We start from the raw sequence: 19,174 nt of genomic DNA on the forward strand, positions 1-19,174 counted from the left end.
GGCACTTATATATACTGTGTGTAACGTTTGAGTTGACATAATTTACAGTGGCGTCGTCATCTTAATCACGATTTTCCTAATAAATACCAGAAAGAGTACTGTACAATAATGTGATAACACCATTTAATTTGATTGATGTAGTTTATGTCCCCCATCTTGGTTGACCTCCTTCTCTCCATAGAGTCTGAAGGGCAGACTGACGGAGCACCAGCACAAGCTGAGCCAGGTGCTGGAGGAGGGGAAGAGACTGTTGCTGCTGTCTGTGTGCTGTCCTGGCCTGGACAACCAGCTCACGGTGCTAGGGGAACACTGGCTCAGCAACACTACCAAGGTCAACAAGGAGCTGCAGAGACTAGAGGCCATCCTCAAACATTGGACCAGGTCAGGGCTGAACCCCAAGGGACATTGTTTAGGGTGTACTGGATGTGATGTAGACATGCCTCAAATAGTATTTGTTTTCTTTCTGATACTTCAGCTACTCGTTGAACCCAGGTCTGTACTGTATGTAATGTGGATATCTTGGGGGATTTGATAATCACCCACTCCATGTGATCTCCAGGTACCAGAAGGAGTTATCAGAGCTGAATGGCTGGCTGCAGTCTGCTCTAGAACGTCTGGACTTCTGGAACACTCAGGCAGCCGTAGTTCCACAGGAGCTGGAGACCCCCAGGGACCATCTCTCTGCCTTCCTGGTGAGTCAACATGTCAAAAGAGTAGGTGATACCTTAGAGGAAGTGGATATTCGACTAATAGATCTGGATCAAATGGTTAAAGTTAGAGGATAAGGGTTAAGGGTAGGGTTAGGGTTAGGGGGGGTTAGGGTAAGGGTTAAGTTTAGTCATAAGGGGTTTGAAAACTGTCATCTGGAACCAGCTGTATACACAGCCTGATATTCAATGTGAAACTGACCGTTATACTATTCTCTGTTCACAGGACTTCTGTAAAGAGGTGGAGACGCGTTCATCTCTGAAGAGCTCTGTGCTGACTGAGGGCAACCAGCTACTGAGGCTGAAGAGGGTTGGCACTGCATCCCTGCGTTCTGACCTGGCCCGCGTAGACTCAGAGTGGACCCAACTACTCGCACTCATCCCAGGGGTGCAGGAGAAGCTACACCAGGTACTAACACAGGCTTATTTACACACACACACACACACATGCACCCAGTGGAGGAAGCTGCTCACACGCATCCACACCCGTTGCTGACAGGTGTATAAAATCGAGCACACAGCCATGCAATCTCCATAGACAAACATTGGCAGCTCAGTGACTTTCAACTTGGCACCGTCATAGGATGCCACCTTTCCAGCTAGTCAGTTCGTCAAATTTCTGCCCTGCTAGAGCTGCCCCGGTCAACTGTAAGTGCTGTTATTGTGAAGTGGAAACGTCTAGGATCAACAACGGCTCAGCCGCGAAGTGGTAGGCCACACAAGCTCACAGAACCTCTGGAAGCAACGTCAGCACAATAACTATTAGCTGGGAGCTTCATGAAATGGGTTTCCATGGCTGAGCAGCCGCACACAAGCCTAAGATCACCATGCGCAATGCCAAGCGTCGGCTGGAGTGGTGTAAAGCTTGCCGCCATTAGACTCTGGAGCAGTAGAAACGCGTTCTCTGGAGTGATGAATCACGTTTCACCATCTGGCAGTCCGACTGACGAATCTGGGTTTGGCGGATGCCAGGAGAACGCTACCTGCCCCAATGCATAGTGCCAACTGTAAAGTTAGGTGGAGGAGGAATAATGAACTGGGGCTGTTATTCATGGTTCGGGCTAGGCCCCTTAGTTCCAGTGAAGGGAAATCTTAACGCTACAGCATACAATTAAATTTTAGACGATTCTGTGCTTCCAACTTTGTGGCAACAGTTTGGGGAAGGCCCTTTCCTGTTTCAGCATGACAATGCCCCTGTGCACAAAGCGAGGTCCATACAGAAATGGTTTGTCGAGATCGGTGTGGAAGGACTTAACTGGCCTGCACAGAGCACTGACCTCAACCCCATCGAACACCTTTGGGATGAATTGGAAAGCCGACTGTGAGCCAAGCCTAATCGCCCAACATCCGTGCCGACCTCACTAATGCTCTTGTGGCTGAATGGAAGCAAGTCCCTGCAGCAATGTTCCAACATCTAGTGGAAAGCCTTCCCAGAAGAGTGGAGGCTGTTATAGCAGCAAAATGGGGGTCCAACTCCATATTAATGCACATGATTTTGGAATGAGATGTTTGACGAGCAGGTGTCCACATACTTTTGGTAATGTATTGGCCGGTTTCTTTTCCTCAGTTACAAATGGAGAAGTTGGCCACTAGGCATGCCATCTCTGAGCTGGTCAACTGGATGTCTCTGATGGAGAATGTGATTGGAGAGGACGAGAGGAACCTGAAAGGAGCAGTGGGGTCGATTGTCATCCAGGACTATCTACAGAAATACAAGGTAAGGAACAGAAAACTCACAGCTAGCACATTTGGTGCCTTGGAAGTTGTGGGAACGTACCGTTTTGGTTTCTCATTGATTCTGAGAACGAAGCCATAAGTTTCCTTACCGGTAAAACAGAACGTTTTTTTTTACGTTCTGAGAATGGAAGTGATAATTTTGCCTGTTCTGGGAGCGTACATTTTTAGGTTGCAGGGAGGTTCTGAGAACGTTTTACTATGGTTCCCTGAAAGTTTTCCTAGAAGGGTTTATTAATGTTTGAGAACGGAAATTATAGGTTATTTTAAGGTAATTAAATAGCATTCTGAGAACATTCTCTAAATGTTGTGAATGTTTTTGAACAACATTTTAAGGTTATTTGGAGGTTTTTGAATAACTTCCTTAAAACTTTCACTGAATGTTTCAATTAGACTTTTAATAACACTGCTAGCTTAGGTTAACAGTTTTGAACTCCAAGCACACATGGAAATTAATTTGCTTCTGCATTAATCATGCAAACACATTTCTTTTTTTATTTGGCATGGCGTCAGTGAGATTCAAACCTATGATCTTTTGTTCTCTAACCAAGGATGGAGCTGGTGTGCTATGTGTTTTTACTCATACAACGCTGTTCATTTTAGTCTATTCAAACAGACCCCATTTCAAAGGAAACAAGCACTCATTAAGATCAGGTGTGGCCAATTAGTGGGCGCGGCCAACACACCTGAACACACTTAACAAGATAGAGGCTAGAGAGTTTTGTTGATGCTGAAAACGGAACGTATGTTTTCAAATAACATTCTTTGAACGTTACTAATGTTTTCTTGTGGTTTTTATGGAAAGTTTTCTTAATGTTCTGAAAACATGACTTTAAATAGGACCATGAGGAAACCTGCAGAAAACTTACTGAAATTGTCACTGAAGAACGTTGTTTCTTAATGTTCTCTGAACGTTCTGAGAACATGAACTTAAATAGAATCACGAGGAAACCTGTAGGAAACGTTATGCTGAAGTGCTAAAATTCCCACAGAAGAACGCTGTTTCTTAACATTCTTGCACTATTTGAGAACATTCCCAATGTCAAACCAGTTGGGGAACGTTCCTAGAACATTTCCAATGAATGTATTATATGTAACCATGAATTGCCAAGAAAATTACGTTTTTTTTTGTCAAGTTCCTTAAATGTGCTGAGAATGTTCCAAAGCCAAGCAACTATCCTGCACCTTTCCCAGAACGTTGTGGGAAGGTTGTATGCAGAATAACCATAGGACAACCACGCTCTCACCAAGCTCTAAGAAACATATGGTTCTCAGAACGTTATGTGCTAGCTGGGCTGAGACTACAATATTCCATATATATTTCAAGTGTTTTCTGGCTAAATAGAGTACCTATTTTACATTCTCACAAGCCATTGTAAATAATGAATGACTCTGCCATTCATTTAGCTCTTTATACTCAATCTAATAGATAAAGCAGACTACAAATGTCTGTTGGACAATAAAGTAATCATATTCTTCTCCTTTACATGATCCTTCTTCTCCTCCTCCCCGGTCTCTCTCTCTCTCTCTCTCTCTCTCTCTCTCTCTCTCTCTCTCTCTCTCTCTCTCTCTCTCTCTCTCTCTCTCTCTCTCTCTCTCTCTCTCTCTCTCTCTCTCTCTCTCTCTCTCTCTCTCTCTCTCTCTCTCTCTCTCTCTCTCTCTCTCTCTCTCTCTCTCTCTCTCTCTCTCTCTCCCCCCCCCTCCCCAGGGCTTCAGAGTTGATGTGAGCTGTAAGCAGCTGACGGTGGACTTTGTGAACCAGTCTGTGCTCCAGGTCAGTGGTCAGGATGTGGAGAGCAAGCGCAGCGACAAGACAGACTTTGCAGAGAGGCTGGGAGTCATGAACCGACGCTGGCAGTTACTACAGGGACTCATCACAGAGAGGGTGAGAGAGAAAACAAACCACTTTCAACCTCAACTTAAAATGTCTACTTTCAACTTTATTTGTTAGAGAGGGAAATTAGTTATCCAGCAAGATCACACATAAAAGAGAGAATAAACATACATGATGCATTATGGGTATTCCAAAGTATTGTTAAACTTAAACCCCTGGCGTTTACACAACAATCATAACAAAAAAAAATATGTCATATTAAAGCATATTAAAGCCACTGTGTGGCTCTTTGAATCATGTCAATGTAGAGTTCATCAGCTTTCGTTGTATTATATAATTGATGATGTAATCTTGGTACCCAGAACTAAATCTCTCATGCGCTCTGGACAGCTAGAGACAGACAAGGCCTTATGATCAAACAAAGCCTGTTATGTGTTTCAGGGATTATTCCATTGTCTCAGTACATTATGTGACTCTGTGCTGTGTTGTGTGGTCAGGTCCAGTTCCTGGAGTCTCTGCTGGAGGCCTGGTTGAACTATGAGAACAACATACAGGGCCTGAAGACCTGGCTGCTCGCTCAGGAGGAGAGGCTGAAGAGGAAACCCAGGATAGAGGATCTAACCTCCGTACAGAATGCGCTCAAAGACTGCCAGGTAGGAACATTAGCTGTCCACACTTTGTATTGATTTATTAGATAAATCTTATCTTGTTTTTGCACATGTACAGTATATTATGTCTTTGGGTTTCAATTTGGTTGTGCATTTTCTAAAATTAAGAATCTTGATCTTTATCATGTTGATTGTACTTGATTGTAGCTGCTCTCTGCTCCCTGATAGTAGTTTAACTACTAAATAAGGGTCTCTGACTCTCACTGCTCTCTCTTTCCACTGCTTCTGCAGGAGATGGAGGAGAAGGTGAAGGAGAAGGAGGGTGAGGTGGAGCGGGTGGAAGAGCAGGCCTGTGCCCTCATCCAGAACAAGACCGACGAGGCCTGCGCTGTCGTCATGGAGACGCTCCAAGCTGTCAATCACACCTGGGCTAACCTGGACCACCTGGTAGGCGGAGCTATCTTATCCACCGTTCATTTCGCTCTTTATATCTCTCATCCTCTATTCATCTCTCTATATACGGAGTGTAAATAATGTATGATTGGTCTGTGAGTTGTATGAGAGGTGTGATAATCACAGATGTAGCCCACTATAAGTACCCCATACTCACCTAGAACCGCACACTCAGCAACTGCCCCATTATAACTACCCTTCACTCACTATGATGATCCCCTGTTGCAGAATAGCACTAAACACAACTGCAAAATGAAGTAAGGTCCTACTTTTTAAGTGTAAACCCTGTTGTTCTACTCCGCCTCTTGCTCCACTCCAGATCGGCCAGCTGAAGATCAGCCTTGTGTCAGTGCTGGACCAGTGGAGTCTTTACAAGCTGTCCTCAGAGGAGATTAACGGCTACCTGATGGAGGGGCGGTACTCTGTGTCCCGTTTCCGCCTCTTCACCGGCTCCCTGGAGGCTGTGCAGCTACAGGTGGAGAGTCTCCAGGTAAAACCAGGACGAACAGTCATCATAAGCTTTTACAAATGTGTTTTTGTCCACCCTGTTTTGTTTCATGGCTCGTTAAACGTACACAGTAGCCCAACACTTCTACATCTTTGAGGGGTAGTGGAGGAGTCCACACTTCGGGAGAAATTTGGGCTAATGTGTTTGTGACTTGTGTTGTGTAGAGCCTACAGGAGGAACTGGAGAAGCAGGAGGGCAGTCTGAGGAAGTTTGGCTCTGTGACACACCAGCTGCTGAAGGAGTGCCACCCGTCTGTGTCCGACACCCTCAACAATACCCTGAAGGACGTCAACGCTAGGTTTGTTTGTTTATTTGAATCATTTTAAGACCACAATGGGGGGCATATCTTCCAACAATCCATGAATGGGTGAGAACCATGACTTTTAAGTCTTCAGGTCTCAGGCAAGGTCATGTGAGCATCGTTCCAAAACACCTGTGTTGTGCTCAGGTGGAGCAGCCTCGTCCATGATCAGTTGATCCAACAACAATAAGATGTTATTGATCCATGATCCAAGATGTGGATCACCAATGTACGTTGTGTCCAGGTGGAGCAGTCTTCTGGAGGAGATCTCCGAGCGTCTGAGGAGCAGTAAAGTCCTGCTACAGCTGTGGCAGCACTACAAAGAGCTGTATGTAAAGAGCAGCTCCAGTGTCCAGCTACAAGAAGAGCAGGCTGACCAACTCCTGGAGACTGCCTGCAGCAAGGACATCACAGACGAGGAGGTCTCCACCTGGATCCAAGACTGCAGCGTGAGTAGGAACAGGGACCGTGTTGGATTGACCCCTTTTTTACACACGCACTGGATCCAGCGCTGAGCTATATACTGTATTCTCCCATTAAGGCCTTTTTGCTTATATGGCCTACTATGGAAGTGTTGGAACACTTGAATCAGATTTAAGTTTCAGGGTTTAATGCGCTAAGCTTTCGGTCAACAGTGATCCTTGTCAGAAAAGTAAATGACATTTGGTCATATTACTTTGTGATAATAGATGATTTGTGTTCTGTTACACTCATGTGTGTTGGTGTATGGTGGTTTTTCTCCAGGAGTTGCTTCGTGCCCAGGCTCCAGTGAAGGCATCTCTACAGGTTCTCCAGGAGCTGGGAGATCAGCTGAAGCAACAGGTGGACACCTCCGCAGCGTCCACTGTCCAGTCAGACCACCTCTCTCTGACACAGCGCCTGGCCACTGTGGAGCAAGCCCTCAGCAGACAGCTCACTACACTACAGGTACAGGGGAAATATGGGACCAGATTTACCTGATATATTTTACCAGCTGCTTACTCCATGATCCCAAAGACATTGAGACATTACTGTAACCTCATGCTACTGAGATCTTCTAAAGAATGTACTTTTCAGTTGCTTCATTGGCCATTGGTTCATGCCTTTTGGCCAGGGATCCGTTGAAAAATAGATTTATATCTCAATGGGATATATTGAATAAATACATCTCTTGTTCTCCTCCAGACGGGAGTCCAGGACTATGAGACCTTCAGTGAGCAGCTGGGTTTCTTGGGTCGCTGGATGGTGGAGGCAGAGGAGGCTCTGAAGGTCCAGGATCCCAACAGTTCTTCTGACCTGGCCATCATCCAGGACCGCATGGAGGAACTCAAGGTAAGTCACAAAAATATAAAAAATTAAAATCACTGGGATCTACAGTATCTAGCCACAAAACATTATATGACTGATTTCTCAATTCCTTTCCTTGTCTCCTCTCCTCTCCTCATCTGCATAGACAGGTGAAAACAAAATGGTGGAAGCTCATTAGCTTTTACATGGTCTGTTCTTTCATATCAGCGCAATGAGGCAAAGGAAACAAGGAGAGGATGGATTTTTAGAAAATTGAGAAAGAGGCATTATCTTAAGGAAGTGTTGATGTTACTCAGACACTGCTGTTCTGTCCTGTTCCCCCTACAGAGACAGATCTTGAGATTCAGTAGCATGGCTCCTGACCTGGAGCGTCTCAACGAGCTGGGCTACCGGCTTCCTCTCAACGACATTGAGATCAAACGCATGCAGAACCTTAACCGGAGCTGGTCTGCAGCCAATGCCCAAACCACTGAGAGGTTCAGGTAAGGCCGAAAACTGAAGTTCATGAAAAACTTTGACCACATGAAATAACTTCAAAGACTTAAGGTTTTTCAAAGAGATTAAGGTTGGCTCAGTAAATCATTTGATGACATTGGGCAGGTATTCTGACTTGAGATCTGTGTGCTTAACTAGAATTTCGCACAAGTCTCCCATCGACGTCAATTAATGATTTAAGCAAAAAGTCTGAAATTGCACCCCTTATCTCAACTCTGAATCCCAGAGTTATTTCAATGACTGAAGGTTTTTGGGTCTGATATTTTGGGTTGTTGGTCTCTCCTCAGCAAATTGCAGTCGTTCTTGCTGCAGCAGCAGACGTTCCTGGAGAAGTGTGAGACGTGGATGGAGTTCCTGGTACAGACGGAGGAGAAGCTGGCCGTGGAGATCTCTGGGAATTGCCAGAGTCTGATGGAGCAGCAGAGAGCACACGAGGTAGGTGGAGGATGTCCCGCTGGAAACAACCCAGTAGTGAACCCAGCGGGAAAAACCTGTTGTTATGACATCATCCCAGATTACAACTAGTTCTGAACCAGTTCTGGTTGTGATGTGGTTGTAGCCCTTTCCTGCAGTCAAATGACCAAATCTCCCTCTAGTGGCCCCATGGGTGGAATGTTATTAATATTTTTCATAATTACATAATTAATAAACATATTTTTTATCAAACACTGATAATCCTGTTATTCTATGTCAAACGGTTTTGTTATATTTCAGTCTTCTGTGCTGCATATAAAGTGCAGTATTTGGATGCAAACTCAAAATGGAATACATTTCAACTCTATATCTGACATGGTACAGGTGTCTTTTTTTTAAAGCCCATAACCATGTGTGTGAGGTGTATACTTTTGTTTTAAAGTAGATTTGTTTAAAACTACCAAGAAACACTCTGTGTGACCCTGATTTAGCCCACTGCAGTCAAAGGTTAATGACATAATTTCAACCAGCTTTGCGTGCTGGGATTTGAGACGTCTGGATTCCATAGAGTCATCATGACTGCTGTAGTGCAATAATTACTGTAATGTCACTTCCCAAGATGCTCTTACCCTGATCTGAAACCTGAATGCGTTGTCTCCGCAGCTATTTCAGGCTGAGATGTTCAGCCGTCAGCAGATCCTCCACTCCATAATCAGTGATGGCCAGAGGATGCTGGCGCAGGGACAGGTGGATGACAGGTACAGTTCACTGCCTCAGTGTGTTGATACACATATCATGATACCCATATGATGCACTTAAAAAAAAAAAAGAAACTTGACTTAACTTGACGTACACTTGTCTCTCATCATTCACAAAGCTGTAGGTGAGATCCTCGGTAGAAACGTGGTCATTCTTGTCTGATTTCTATGACTTCTCTACAGCAGCAGCAGCACGACACAGCTGTGCTTCATATAATCAAAGCTTAATGATGAGTGGATTATCCGCTGTGTAGTGCTAGGGCAAAAAACAAACCGTGCACCCAGTGGGGGCCCCAGGACCGAGTTAAGGGAAATCTGGTGTACAGGATATCCATCTAATCCAGTCCTTATCTTACTGTAAATGCCCTCTCTCTCTCCTGCAGAGATGAATTCAACCTGAAGTTGGCACTGTTGAGTAACCAGTGGCAGGGCGTGGTGCGTCGCGCCCAGCAGAGGCGGGGTATCATCGACAGCCTGATCCGCCAGTGGCAACGTTACAGGGATATGGCAGAGAAGCTGAGGAAATGGCTGGTGGAGGTCTCCCATCCCGCCGAGGCCCTACAGGCTGGGGCGCCCGTACCTCTGCAGCAGGCCAGATCCATGCTGGATGCAGTTCAGGTACTTTAGGCCCAACTAACTCTGATGACCTCTTGACCCTAGCTAGCTACCTTCTTCTTGGTGATATTAAACTGTTTATACCAAAACTCACTCTCTCCGACGACTGTGTCGAATGGGACTACCTTTTTTCACCCTGCACAAATAAGACTTTTGAGATGGAGACATATTTGATGGATAACAGTATTGTACTTATCCCCAAAAGGCTATATCCTCACCCTTTCAACTGTACAGAGGAACAAGGCAGGGCTGACACCTATCACGTTTATTGTTTGCTATCCCCATAGAGCCATTGATAAGGGTTAGAGTTAGGGTCAGGGTTATGTTCTAACTATCCTGATATTCCTATGTCTCTATGATCCCACTCGAAGGAAAAGGTTCTGTAGCGGCAGCAGAGCAGCTGCATCCTAACAGTGGAGGATTATGGGTTAGGGCAGTGATATTCAAAGTCGGTAAATGTAATTTCGGCTGGGGTGGTGTCGCCAGAAATTCTGGCAAAAAGAAATGGGGTCCCTGCTGAAAACAATTAAATATCACTGAGTTAGGGTTACGTTCTAACTGTCCTGTGTCTCTGTATTCCTCCAGCTGAAAGAGAAGGTCCTACAGTGACAGCAGGGCTCTTACATCCTGACGGTGGATGGTTAGGGTCAGTGTTAATGCTATGTCCTGACTTTCCTGTATCCCCTGTTATCCCAGATAAAGGAGAAAGTCCTACAGCGACAGCAGGGTAGCTACATCCTGACGGTGGAAGCTGGGAAGCAGCTGCTCCTATCTGCAGACAGCAGGGCAGAGGTGTCTCTGCAGGGAGAGCTCACAGACATCCAGGACCGCTGGAGACATGCCACCATCTGCCTGGAGGAACAGAGACGTGAGCTGGCCAACCTGATGAAGGTACACTGCACCAAACTGTACCCTTTAAACATACCTTTAGCTCTACCTTTAAAGGTTCAATATGCAGAAATCACTCCGCCATTTCCTGGTTGCAAAGATTCTAATCGTTTGCCTAATTTCAGTTTATGTGACAAAACAAGCAATATATAGTGTAGAGAATCATTGTAAACATCTGTGAAATATATTTGCAATAACCAAAAATATTGTATTTTCAGCTGTTTGAAGCTGGTGTGCAAAACCGAAAGTAAAAGACGCAAAAACGGGAAGCATAGAAATAGCGCACATAGAACAGATCTACCGCTTCTTAGACTTGCTTTCAATGAGAATAACAGATCTTTAACTCACATTTCTATGTGAATGTTGTCGGGTCGCCCCAAAAAGTTACATATTGCAGCTTTAAACACACCTTTGGCTGTTCCTTTAAACACACCTTTAGCTGTTCCTTTAAACACACCTTTAGCTGTTCCTTTAAACACACCTTTAGATGTTCCTTTAAACACACCTTTAGCTGTTCCTTTAAACACACCTTTAGATGTTCCTTTAAACACACCTTTAGCTGTTCCTTTAAACACACCTTTAGATGTTCCTTTAAACACACCTTTAGCTGTTCCTTTAAACACACCTTTAGCTGTTCCTTTAAACACACCTTTAGCTGTTCCTTTAAACACACCTTTAGCTGTTCCTTTAAACACACCTTTAGATGTTCCTTTAAACACACCTTTAGCTGTGCCTTTAAACACAACTTTAGCTCTTCCTTTAAACACAACTTTAGCTGTTCCTTTAAACACACCTTTAGCTGTTCCTTTGATTTATTTATTTATTTATTGATACTTAATTGTAAACACAGTGGTGACACATTGTGTCTGTATGTCATCTACAGGACTGGGAGAGATGTGAGAAAGGCATCGAGGGTTCTCTGGAGAAGCTGAAGGCGTTTAAACGGCAGTTCTCTCAGCCCCTCCCTGATCACCACGAGGACTTGCAGGCTGAACAGATGCGATGCAAGGTAACGTTAGATATGTAACCTGCTCAATACAGCTCATGGAGACATACTGAAGTGACACATATACTATCTAACATAGGACATTTTATTTGTATTTATTTTGCCTTTATTTTAACAGGGAGTCCCATGAGACCAAGGTCTCTTTCGCAAGGGAGCCCTGCATGCACACAATTTACAAAATTGACAAGAGAATAGCACCATGTTTTTCCTTCACTCAGAATCAGAATCACCTTTATCCGCCAAGTACATTTACATGTGCCATGAATTTGAACTGGTGAAGTGGTGCTGACATCGTCTTACAATAAGCAGAATACACAGACAGAATGTCGACAAAAGAATGTACACTTAATCTGCTGATCACAGCGGACCTGTCACTCCAATGACCTACCTGTTATGTTGATTACATGCTCAGTACTGCAGAGTGAAGACCAGTAAACAGCTCCTGGCATCAGTGGGGAATGTTGAAGGAATGTTGAAGGAATCTCGTAATGTAATAAGATCAGACCCATAAAGGTGCCAATTGAGTTTGTCATTAATTACATCAGTTAAATATGCCTCCAAACCAAGGTGTACTGCCTCTGCTAAGGTCATCATGGCTAAGAATAATCCCACTGTAAATCAACGAGAGTTTGTCTGAACATAACTGTCCATGGAAATGCGAAGACCATATTTAAATGTTCAATATACTCAAGAAAAACATGTGAAAGAAGCATAAAGGAAACCTTTTAAAATCACACGGCCGATCGTGATGAGAAGCGGTGTGTTGTTGAAGTAATGTTTGATACTGAATACAGGATTGCAAAAAGTCCAGAAAAAATGCTCTGTAGGTGAGATTAGGCCTCTAATTATGTTTTTCTATGAACTGTTGGGTGTTTTAAAGTAGCTGATAACATTCCCTTCTCCCGTGACCAGGACTTGGAGAACACGTTTGACGGCTGGACAGAAGACCTAGCCCAACTGACGGTGCTGAGGGAGTCCCTGTCTAGCTACATCAGTGCTGAGGACCTGTCTGTTCTGCAGGAACGCATCGAGCTGCTGCACTGCCAGTGGGAGGAGATATGTCACCAGGTACTGTAGGGCTGTTGAATATGTTGCTGTGTGGCCTGGGGGGGTCTAGCGGTCTAAGACGCTGCCTCTGGAGCAAGTGTACAGTGTACTGCTACCTACATGGCAGCATGGTTTGAATCCAGCCCACTGCTCTTTCAGCGCTCTCTCTCCTACCTTTCACGTCTATTTTTCTATATCCAACAAACATACATACAAATAAATATATGTTGCTGTGAGGAGAAGCAGTCTCTGACACAATACAGATCCTGTATCTTAATTTGAGCCGATTTTCACACAACAGGACAATAATCCTGTATCAACAGGAAATGTATATTGTTATGTGGTTTATAATTAATGGAATTTTTTTTATAGGGGTTTATACAATCAAGTCTGACATTTTCAAGTGGAAATTACAAACTTTAGAAGCCTTTTTAAACCTTGAATACACTACAAGTTTGCATTTCTTGATGTGCAGGAAAATTCCTGCAACAACAGGATGATCAAATTAAGATACAGCATCTGTAGGTGGAGTGTAATCAGTCTGGCAAGAGAGACTAGAGCAGTCATTTTCCGTTGTAATGACATGTGATCCCAATGCTCCACTACATACAGTAGGAACAGGTTTAAATCTTTCAGGCTTGCACTGACGACATTTGAGAATTTTTGTCATTTATCCAGAGCAACTTATAAGAGCAATTAGGGTTAAGTGCATTGCTCAAGGGCACATCAACAGATTTTTCACCTATTTGCCTCGGGGATTCAAACCAGCGACCTTTCGGTTAATGGCCCAACGCTCTTAACCACGAGGCTACCTGCCGTCCCAGAGAAATCTGCATCAGTCGGACCATGGTCAATATTATTGAATAGTGGTTCTGCGGTCTTCTTGAACGCCTGTGTGAAACATCTTTCTGGTGATGTTAAGTTGCTGGTAGCTCTACACTAGCCTGTTTCCAGATCTGTTTGTGCTTTTGCCTACTCCATTGTCATTGTTCTGCATGACGATTCCATAAGGAGTTGGCTAGAGAGCAGAAACAGATCTGGCTTCCAGGTTAGCTCTGCACTGGACCGTATACAAATTTAGAAACGGGCATAGTGCAACTACGTCTGAGGTAGAGAGAAACCTCAATGCAAAACAGTACAGGAAGTGTCCCCCCTTCAAGCGACATCCAGTGTTGTATGAGTATGTTGACAAGATACCAGATAGTGACAGGAAACACTGCTAGGTCCTAGATCTATTACATCAAGTAACACCTCTACACATCTACTGCTGCAGTACCTGTTCATTGCTGTTCTGCTAAACCTATGCATATTACCTAGTACCGGTAGTTGTTTATTTTTTATGGGGAAATGTTCATTTATTTCTCTGTGCAGCTAACAATTATCATTACCATGGTGAATTACTTATAAATTAGTATATGTATTTACAACGTGTGAGTTTCCATGTATCTGTCTTGCTGTCTCTCTCTCTCCATAGCTATCCCTACGGCAGCAGCAGGTGGGTGAGAAGCTGAATGAGTGGGCTGTGTTTAAGGAGAAGAACAAGGAGATCTGTGATTGGCTTACCCACATGGAGAGCAAGGTCTCCCAGAATGGAGATGTCAGAATCGAGGAGATGATCGAGAAGCTACGCAAGGTAAACACCAACAGAAACTTTAACCTACAGTATGCATAACTTTTCATTCATGTTTTAGTTTTAGACAGATATACCATTGAACTGTACTACTGTACTCTACTCTTCTCTTCTCTGATCTACTGTACTCTACTGTACTCTACTCTACTCTACTCTACTCTTCTCTTCTCTGATCTACTGTACTCTACTGTACTCTACTCTACTCTTCTCTTCTCTGATCTACTGTACTCTACTGTACTCTACTCTACTCTTCTCTTCTCTGATCTACTGTACTCTACTGTACTCTACTCTACTCTTCTCTTCTCTGATCTACTGTACTCTACTGTACTCTACTCTACTCTTCTCTTCTCTGATCTACTGTACTCTACTCTACTCTTCTCTTCTCTGATCTACTGTACTCTACTGTACTCTACTCTACTCTTCTCTTCTCTGATCTACTGTACTCTACTGTACTCTACTCTACTCTTCTCTTCTCTGATCTACTGTACTCTACTGTACTCTACTCTACTCTTCTCTTCTCTGATCTACTGTACTCTACTGTACTCTACTCTACTCTCTTCTACTCTACTCTTCTCGACTCTGATCTGATCTACTCTACTCTGTTATACTCTGCTCTGTTACAGTGCCTTGCAAAAGTATTCATCCCCCTTGGCGTTTTTCCTATTTTGTTGCATTACAACCTGTAATTTAAATTGATTTTTATTTTTTATTTCATGTAATGGACATACACAAAATAGTCAAAATTGGTGAAATGAAATGAAAAAAAGAACTTGTTTCAAAAAATTCTAAAGAATAAAGAACGGAAAAGTGGTGCGTGCATATGTATTCACTCCCTTTGCTATGAAGCCCCTAAATAAGATCTGGTGCAACCAATTACCTTCAGAAGTCACATAATTTGTTAAATGAAGTCCACTTGTGTGCAATCTAAGTGTCACATGATCTGTCACATGATCTCAGTTTATATACACCTGTTCTGAAAGGCCCCAGAGTCTGCAACACCACTAAGCAAGGGGCACCACCAAGCAAGCGGCACCATGAAGACCAAGGAGCTCTCCAAACAGGTCAGGGACAAAATTGTGGAGAAGTACAGATCAGGGTTGGGTTATAAAAAAATATCAGAAACTTTGAACATCCCACAGAGCACCATTAAATCCATTATTAAAAAATGGAAAGAATATGGCACCACAACAAACCTGCCAAGAGAGGGTCGCCCACCAAAACTCACGGACCAGGCAAGGAGGGCATTAATCAGAGAGGCAACAAAGAGACCGAAGATAACCCTGAAGGAGATGCAAAGCTCCACAGCGGAGATTGGAGTATCTGTCCATAGGACCACTTTAAGCCGTACACTCCACAGAGCTGGGCTTCATGGAAGAGTGGCCAGAAAAAAGACATTGCTTAAAGAAATAAATAAGCAAACACGTTTGGTGTTCGCCAAAAGGCATGTGAGAGACTCCCCAAACATATGGAAGAATGTACTCTGGTCAGATGAGACTAAAATTGAGCATTTTGGCCATCAAGGAAAACGCTATGTCTGGCGCAAACCCAACACCTCTCATCACCCCAAGAACACCATCCCCACAGTGAAGCATGGTGGTGGCAGCATCATGCTGTGGGGATGTTTTTCATCGGCAGGGACTGGGAAACTGGTCAGAATTGAAGGAATGATGGATGGCGCTAAATACAGGGAACTTCTTGAGGGAAACCTGTTTCAGTCTTCCAGAGATTTGAGACTGGGACAGAGGTTCACCTTCCAGCAGGACAATGACCCTAAGCATACTGCTAAAGCAACAATCGAGTGGTTTAAGGGGAAACATTTAAATGTCTTGGAATGGCCTGGTCAAAGCCCAGATCTCAATCCAATTGAGAATCTGTGGTATGACTTAAAGATTGCTGTACACCAGCGGAACCCATCCAACTTGAAGGAGCTGGAGCAGTTTTGCCTTGAAGAATGACCAGAAATCCCAGTGGCTAGATGTGCCAAGCTTATAGAGACATACCCGAGACTTGCAGCTGTAATTGCTGCAAAAGGTGTCTCTAAAAAATATTGACTTTGGGGGGGTGAATAGTTATGCACGCTCAAGTTTTCTGTTTTTTTGTCTTATTTCTTGTTTGTTTCACAATAAAAAATATTTTGCATCTTCAAAGTGGTAGGCATGTTGTGTAAATGATACAACCCCCCAAAGATATCCATTTTAATTCCAGATTGTAAGGCAACAAAATAGGAAAAACATTATACTGTACTATTTTATACTCTACTCTGTTATACTCTACTCTAATCTACTCTACTCTGTTATACTCTACTCTGTTATACTATAATCTACTCTACTCTGTTATACTCTACTCTGTTATAATCTACTCTACTCTGTTATACTCTAATCTACTCTACTATGTTATACTGTACTCTGTTATACTCTACTCTGTTATACTCTACTTTGTTATAATCTACTCTACTCTGTTATACTCTACTCTGTTATAATCTACTCTACTCTGTTATACTCTACTCTGTTATAATCTACTCTACTCTGTTATACTCTAATATACTCTGTTATACTCTACTCTGTTATAATCTACTCTACTCTGTTATAATCTACTCTGTTATACTCTACTCTGTTATAATCTACTCTACTCTGTTATACTCTACTCTGTTATAATCTACTCTGTTATAATCTACTTTACTCTGTTATACTCTACTCTGTTATAATCTACTCTACTATATTATAATCTACTCTACTCTGTTATACTCTACTATGTTAAAATCTACTCTACTCTGTTATACTCTACTCTGTTATACTTTACTCTGTTATACTCTACTCTGTTATAATCTACTCTACTCTGTTATACTCTACTCTGTTATACTCTACTCTGTTATAATCTACTTTACTCTGTTATACTCTACTCTGTTATAATCTACTTTACTCTGTTATACTCTACTCTGTTATAATCTACTCTACTCTGTTATACTCTACTCTGTTATAATCTACTCTACTCTGTTATACTCTACTCTGTTATAATCTACTCTGTTATAATCTACGTTACTCTGTTATACTCTACTCTGTTATAATCTACTCTACTCTGTTATAATCTACTCTACTCTGTTATACTCTACTCTGTTATAATCTACTCTACTCTGTTATACTCTAATCTACTCTGTTATACTCTACTCTGTTATACTCTACTCTGTTATAATCTACTCTGTTATACTCTACTCTGTTATAATCTACTTTACTCTGTTATACTCTACTCTGTTATAATCTACTCTACTATGTTATAATCTACTCTACTCTGTTATACTCTACTATGTTAAAATCTACTCTACTCTGTTATACTCTACTCTGTTATACTTTACTCTGTTATACTCTACTCTGTTATAATCTACTCTACTCTGTTATACTCTACTCTGTTATACTCTACTCTGTTATAATCTACTTTACTCTGTTATACTCTACTCTGTTATAATCTACTCTACTCTGTTATAATCTACTCTACTCTGTTATACTCTACTATGTTATAATCTACTCTACTATGTTATACTCTACTCTGTTATACTTTACTCTGTTATACTCTATTCTGTTATAATCTACTCTACTCTGTTATAATCTACTCTGTTATACTCTACTCTGTTATAATCTACTTTACTCTGTTATACTCTACTCTGTTATAATCTACTCTACTCTGTTATAATCTACTCTACTCTGTTATACTCTACTCTGTTATAATCTACTCTGTTATAATATACTCTACTCTGTTATACTCTACTCTGTTATAATCTTCTCTGTTATAATCTACTCTACTCTGTTATAATCTACTCTACTCTGTTATACTCTACTCTGATCTACTTTACTCTGTTATGCTATACTCTACTTAAGTGATAATGCCTGAGAAGCCAGTGTTTGGAGGATATGTTGTCACAGGTGTTGTTAGACCTAGACGAAGTCCAGGGCCGGCAAACCGTGTCAATATATCCTCCAAACAACAGCTTCAAGGGCATTATCACTTTTATACAATGGTTTACCAACATATTCAAATAATGATTGACATATTTTCATAAAAAATACTATTTCATCCTTCCACAAGTTATAGCCCCGACACAAATCTAGGGTTGCTACCCAAGCCGGCTGGTTGTTCGTTCTATCGGTTCGGTTGCTAGAGACACGACCCAGTCGTTCAGTCTTTTTGTTCTGTATCTATGGACACGACCCAGTCGTTCGTTCTAAATGTTCCATTGCCATACTGGCTGGCAACGTTCTTATCCCTTGCTTGCTAGCTAGCCAACTAAGGCTAATGCAAACAGTGCAGCCAAAATAACAGCAAAGTTGCCGATTTTGTATTTTTTAAAGCAGTTTTCTAGTGATATTCATTTGGATACATCCATAACAATGAGCTAATGAGGCACGATTTCGTACTGTTATACTATACTCTGCTATACTCTACTCAAAACTACTCTACTCTGTTATACTCTACTCTGTTATACTCTACTCTACGGTTATACTCTACTCTACTCTACTCTAATCTACTCTACTCTGTTATGCTCTACTGTTATACTGTCAAATATTATATTATGTTATACTCTACTCTGTTATACTCTACTCTGTTATACTCTAATCTACTATATTCTGTTATACTCCACTATACTCTGTTATACTCCACTCTACTCTGTTATACTCCACTCTACTCTGTTATACTCCACTCTACTCTGTTATACTCTACTATACTCTGTATACTCTACTCTTCTCTGTTATACTCTACTCTACTTTACTCTGATCTACTCTACTATATTATACTCTACTCTATTCTACTCCACTCTACTCTGTTATACTCTACTCTGTTATGCTCTACCCTACTATGTTATACTCTACTCTGTTATACTCTACTCTACTCTGTTATTA

General features: G+C 42.3%; 1 protein-coding gene across 1 annotated transcript in view; it reads left to right on the forward strand.

The window, feature by feature from the left end:
- LOC311102693 (nesprin-1-like) overlaps positions 1–19,174 on the forward strand; it is a gene marked incomplete at its 5' end in the record, with an annotated part of 148,786 nt that overhangs the window by 107,529 nt on the left and 22,083 nt on the right. The window contains 20 exon segments of the mRNA XM_084144065.1: positions 182–381; positions 560–692; positions 934–1,116; positions 2,275–2,424; positions 4,150–4,326; positions 4,773–4,928; positions 5,175–5,330; positions 5,656–5,826; positions 6,009–6,142; positions 6,390–6,594; positions 6,890–7,072; positions 7,310–7,456; positions 7,760–7,914; positions 8,215–8,362; positions 9,005–9,099; positions 9,483–9,717; positions 10,411–10,605; positions 11,486–11,611; positions 12,521–12,676; positions 14,130–14,288. Of these exon segments, the coding sequence (XP_084000191.1) occupies positions 182–381; positions 560–692; positions 934–1,116; positions 2,275–2,424; positions 4,150–4,326; positions 4,773–4,928; positions 5,175–5,330; positions 5,656–5,826; positions 6,009–6,142; positions 6,390–6,594; positions 6,890–7,072; positions 7,310–7,456; positions 7,760–7,914; positions 8,215–8,362; positions 9,005–9,099; positions 9,483–9,717; positions 10,411–10,605; positions 11,486–11,611; positions 12,521–12,676; positions 14,130–14,288 (3,264 nt within the window).

The sequence above is a fragment of the Coregonus lavaretus genome (assembly GCF_964263955.1).
Source record: "Coregonus lavaretus genome assembly, chromosome: 27".
Taxonomy (NCBI): domain Eukaryota; kingdom Metazoa; phylum Chordata; class Actinopteri; order Salmoniformes; family Salmonidae; genus Coregonus; species Coregonus lavaretus.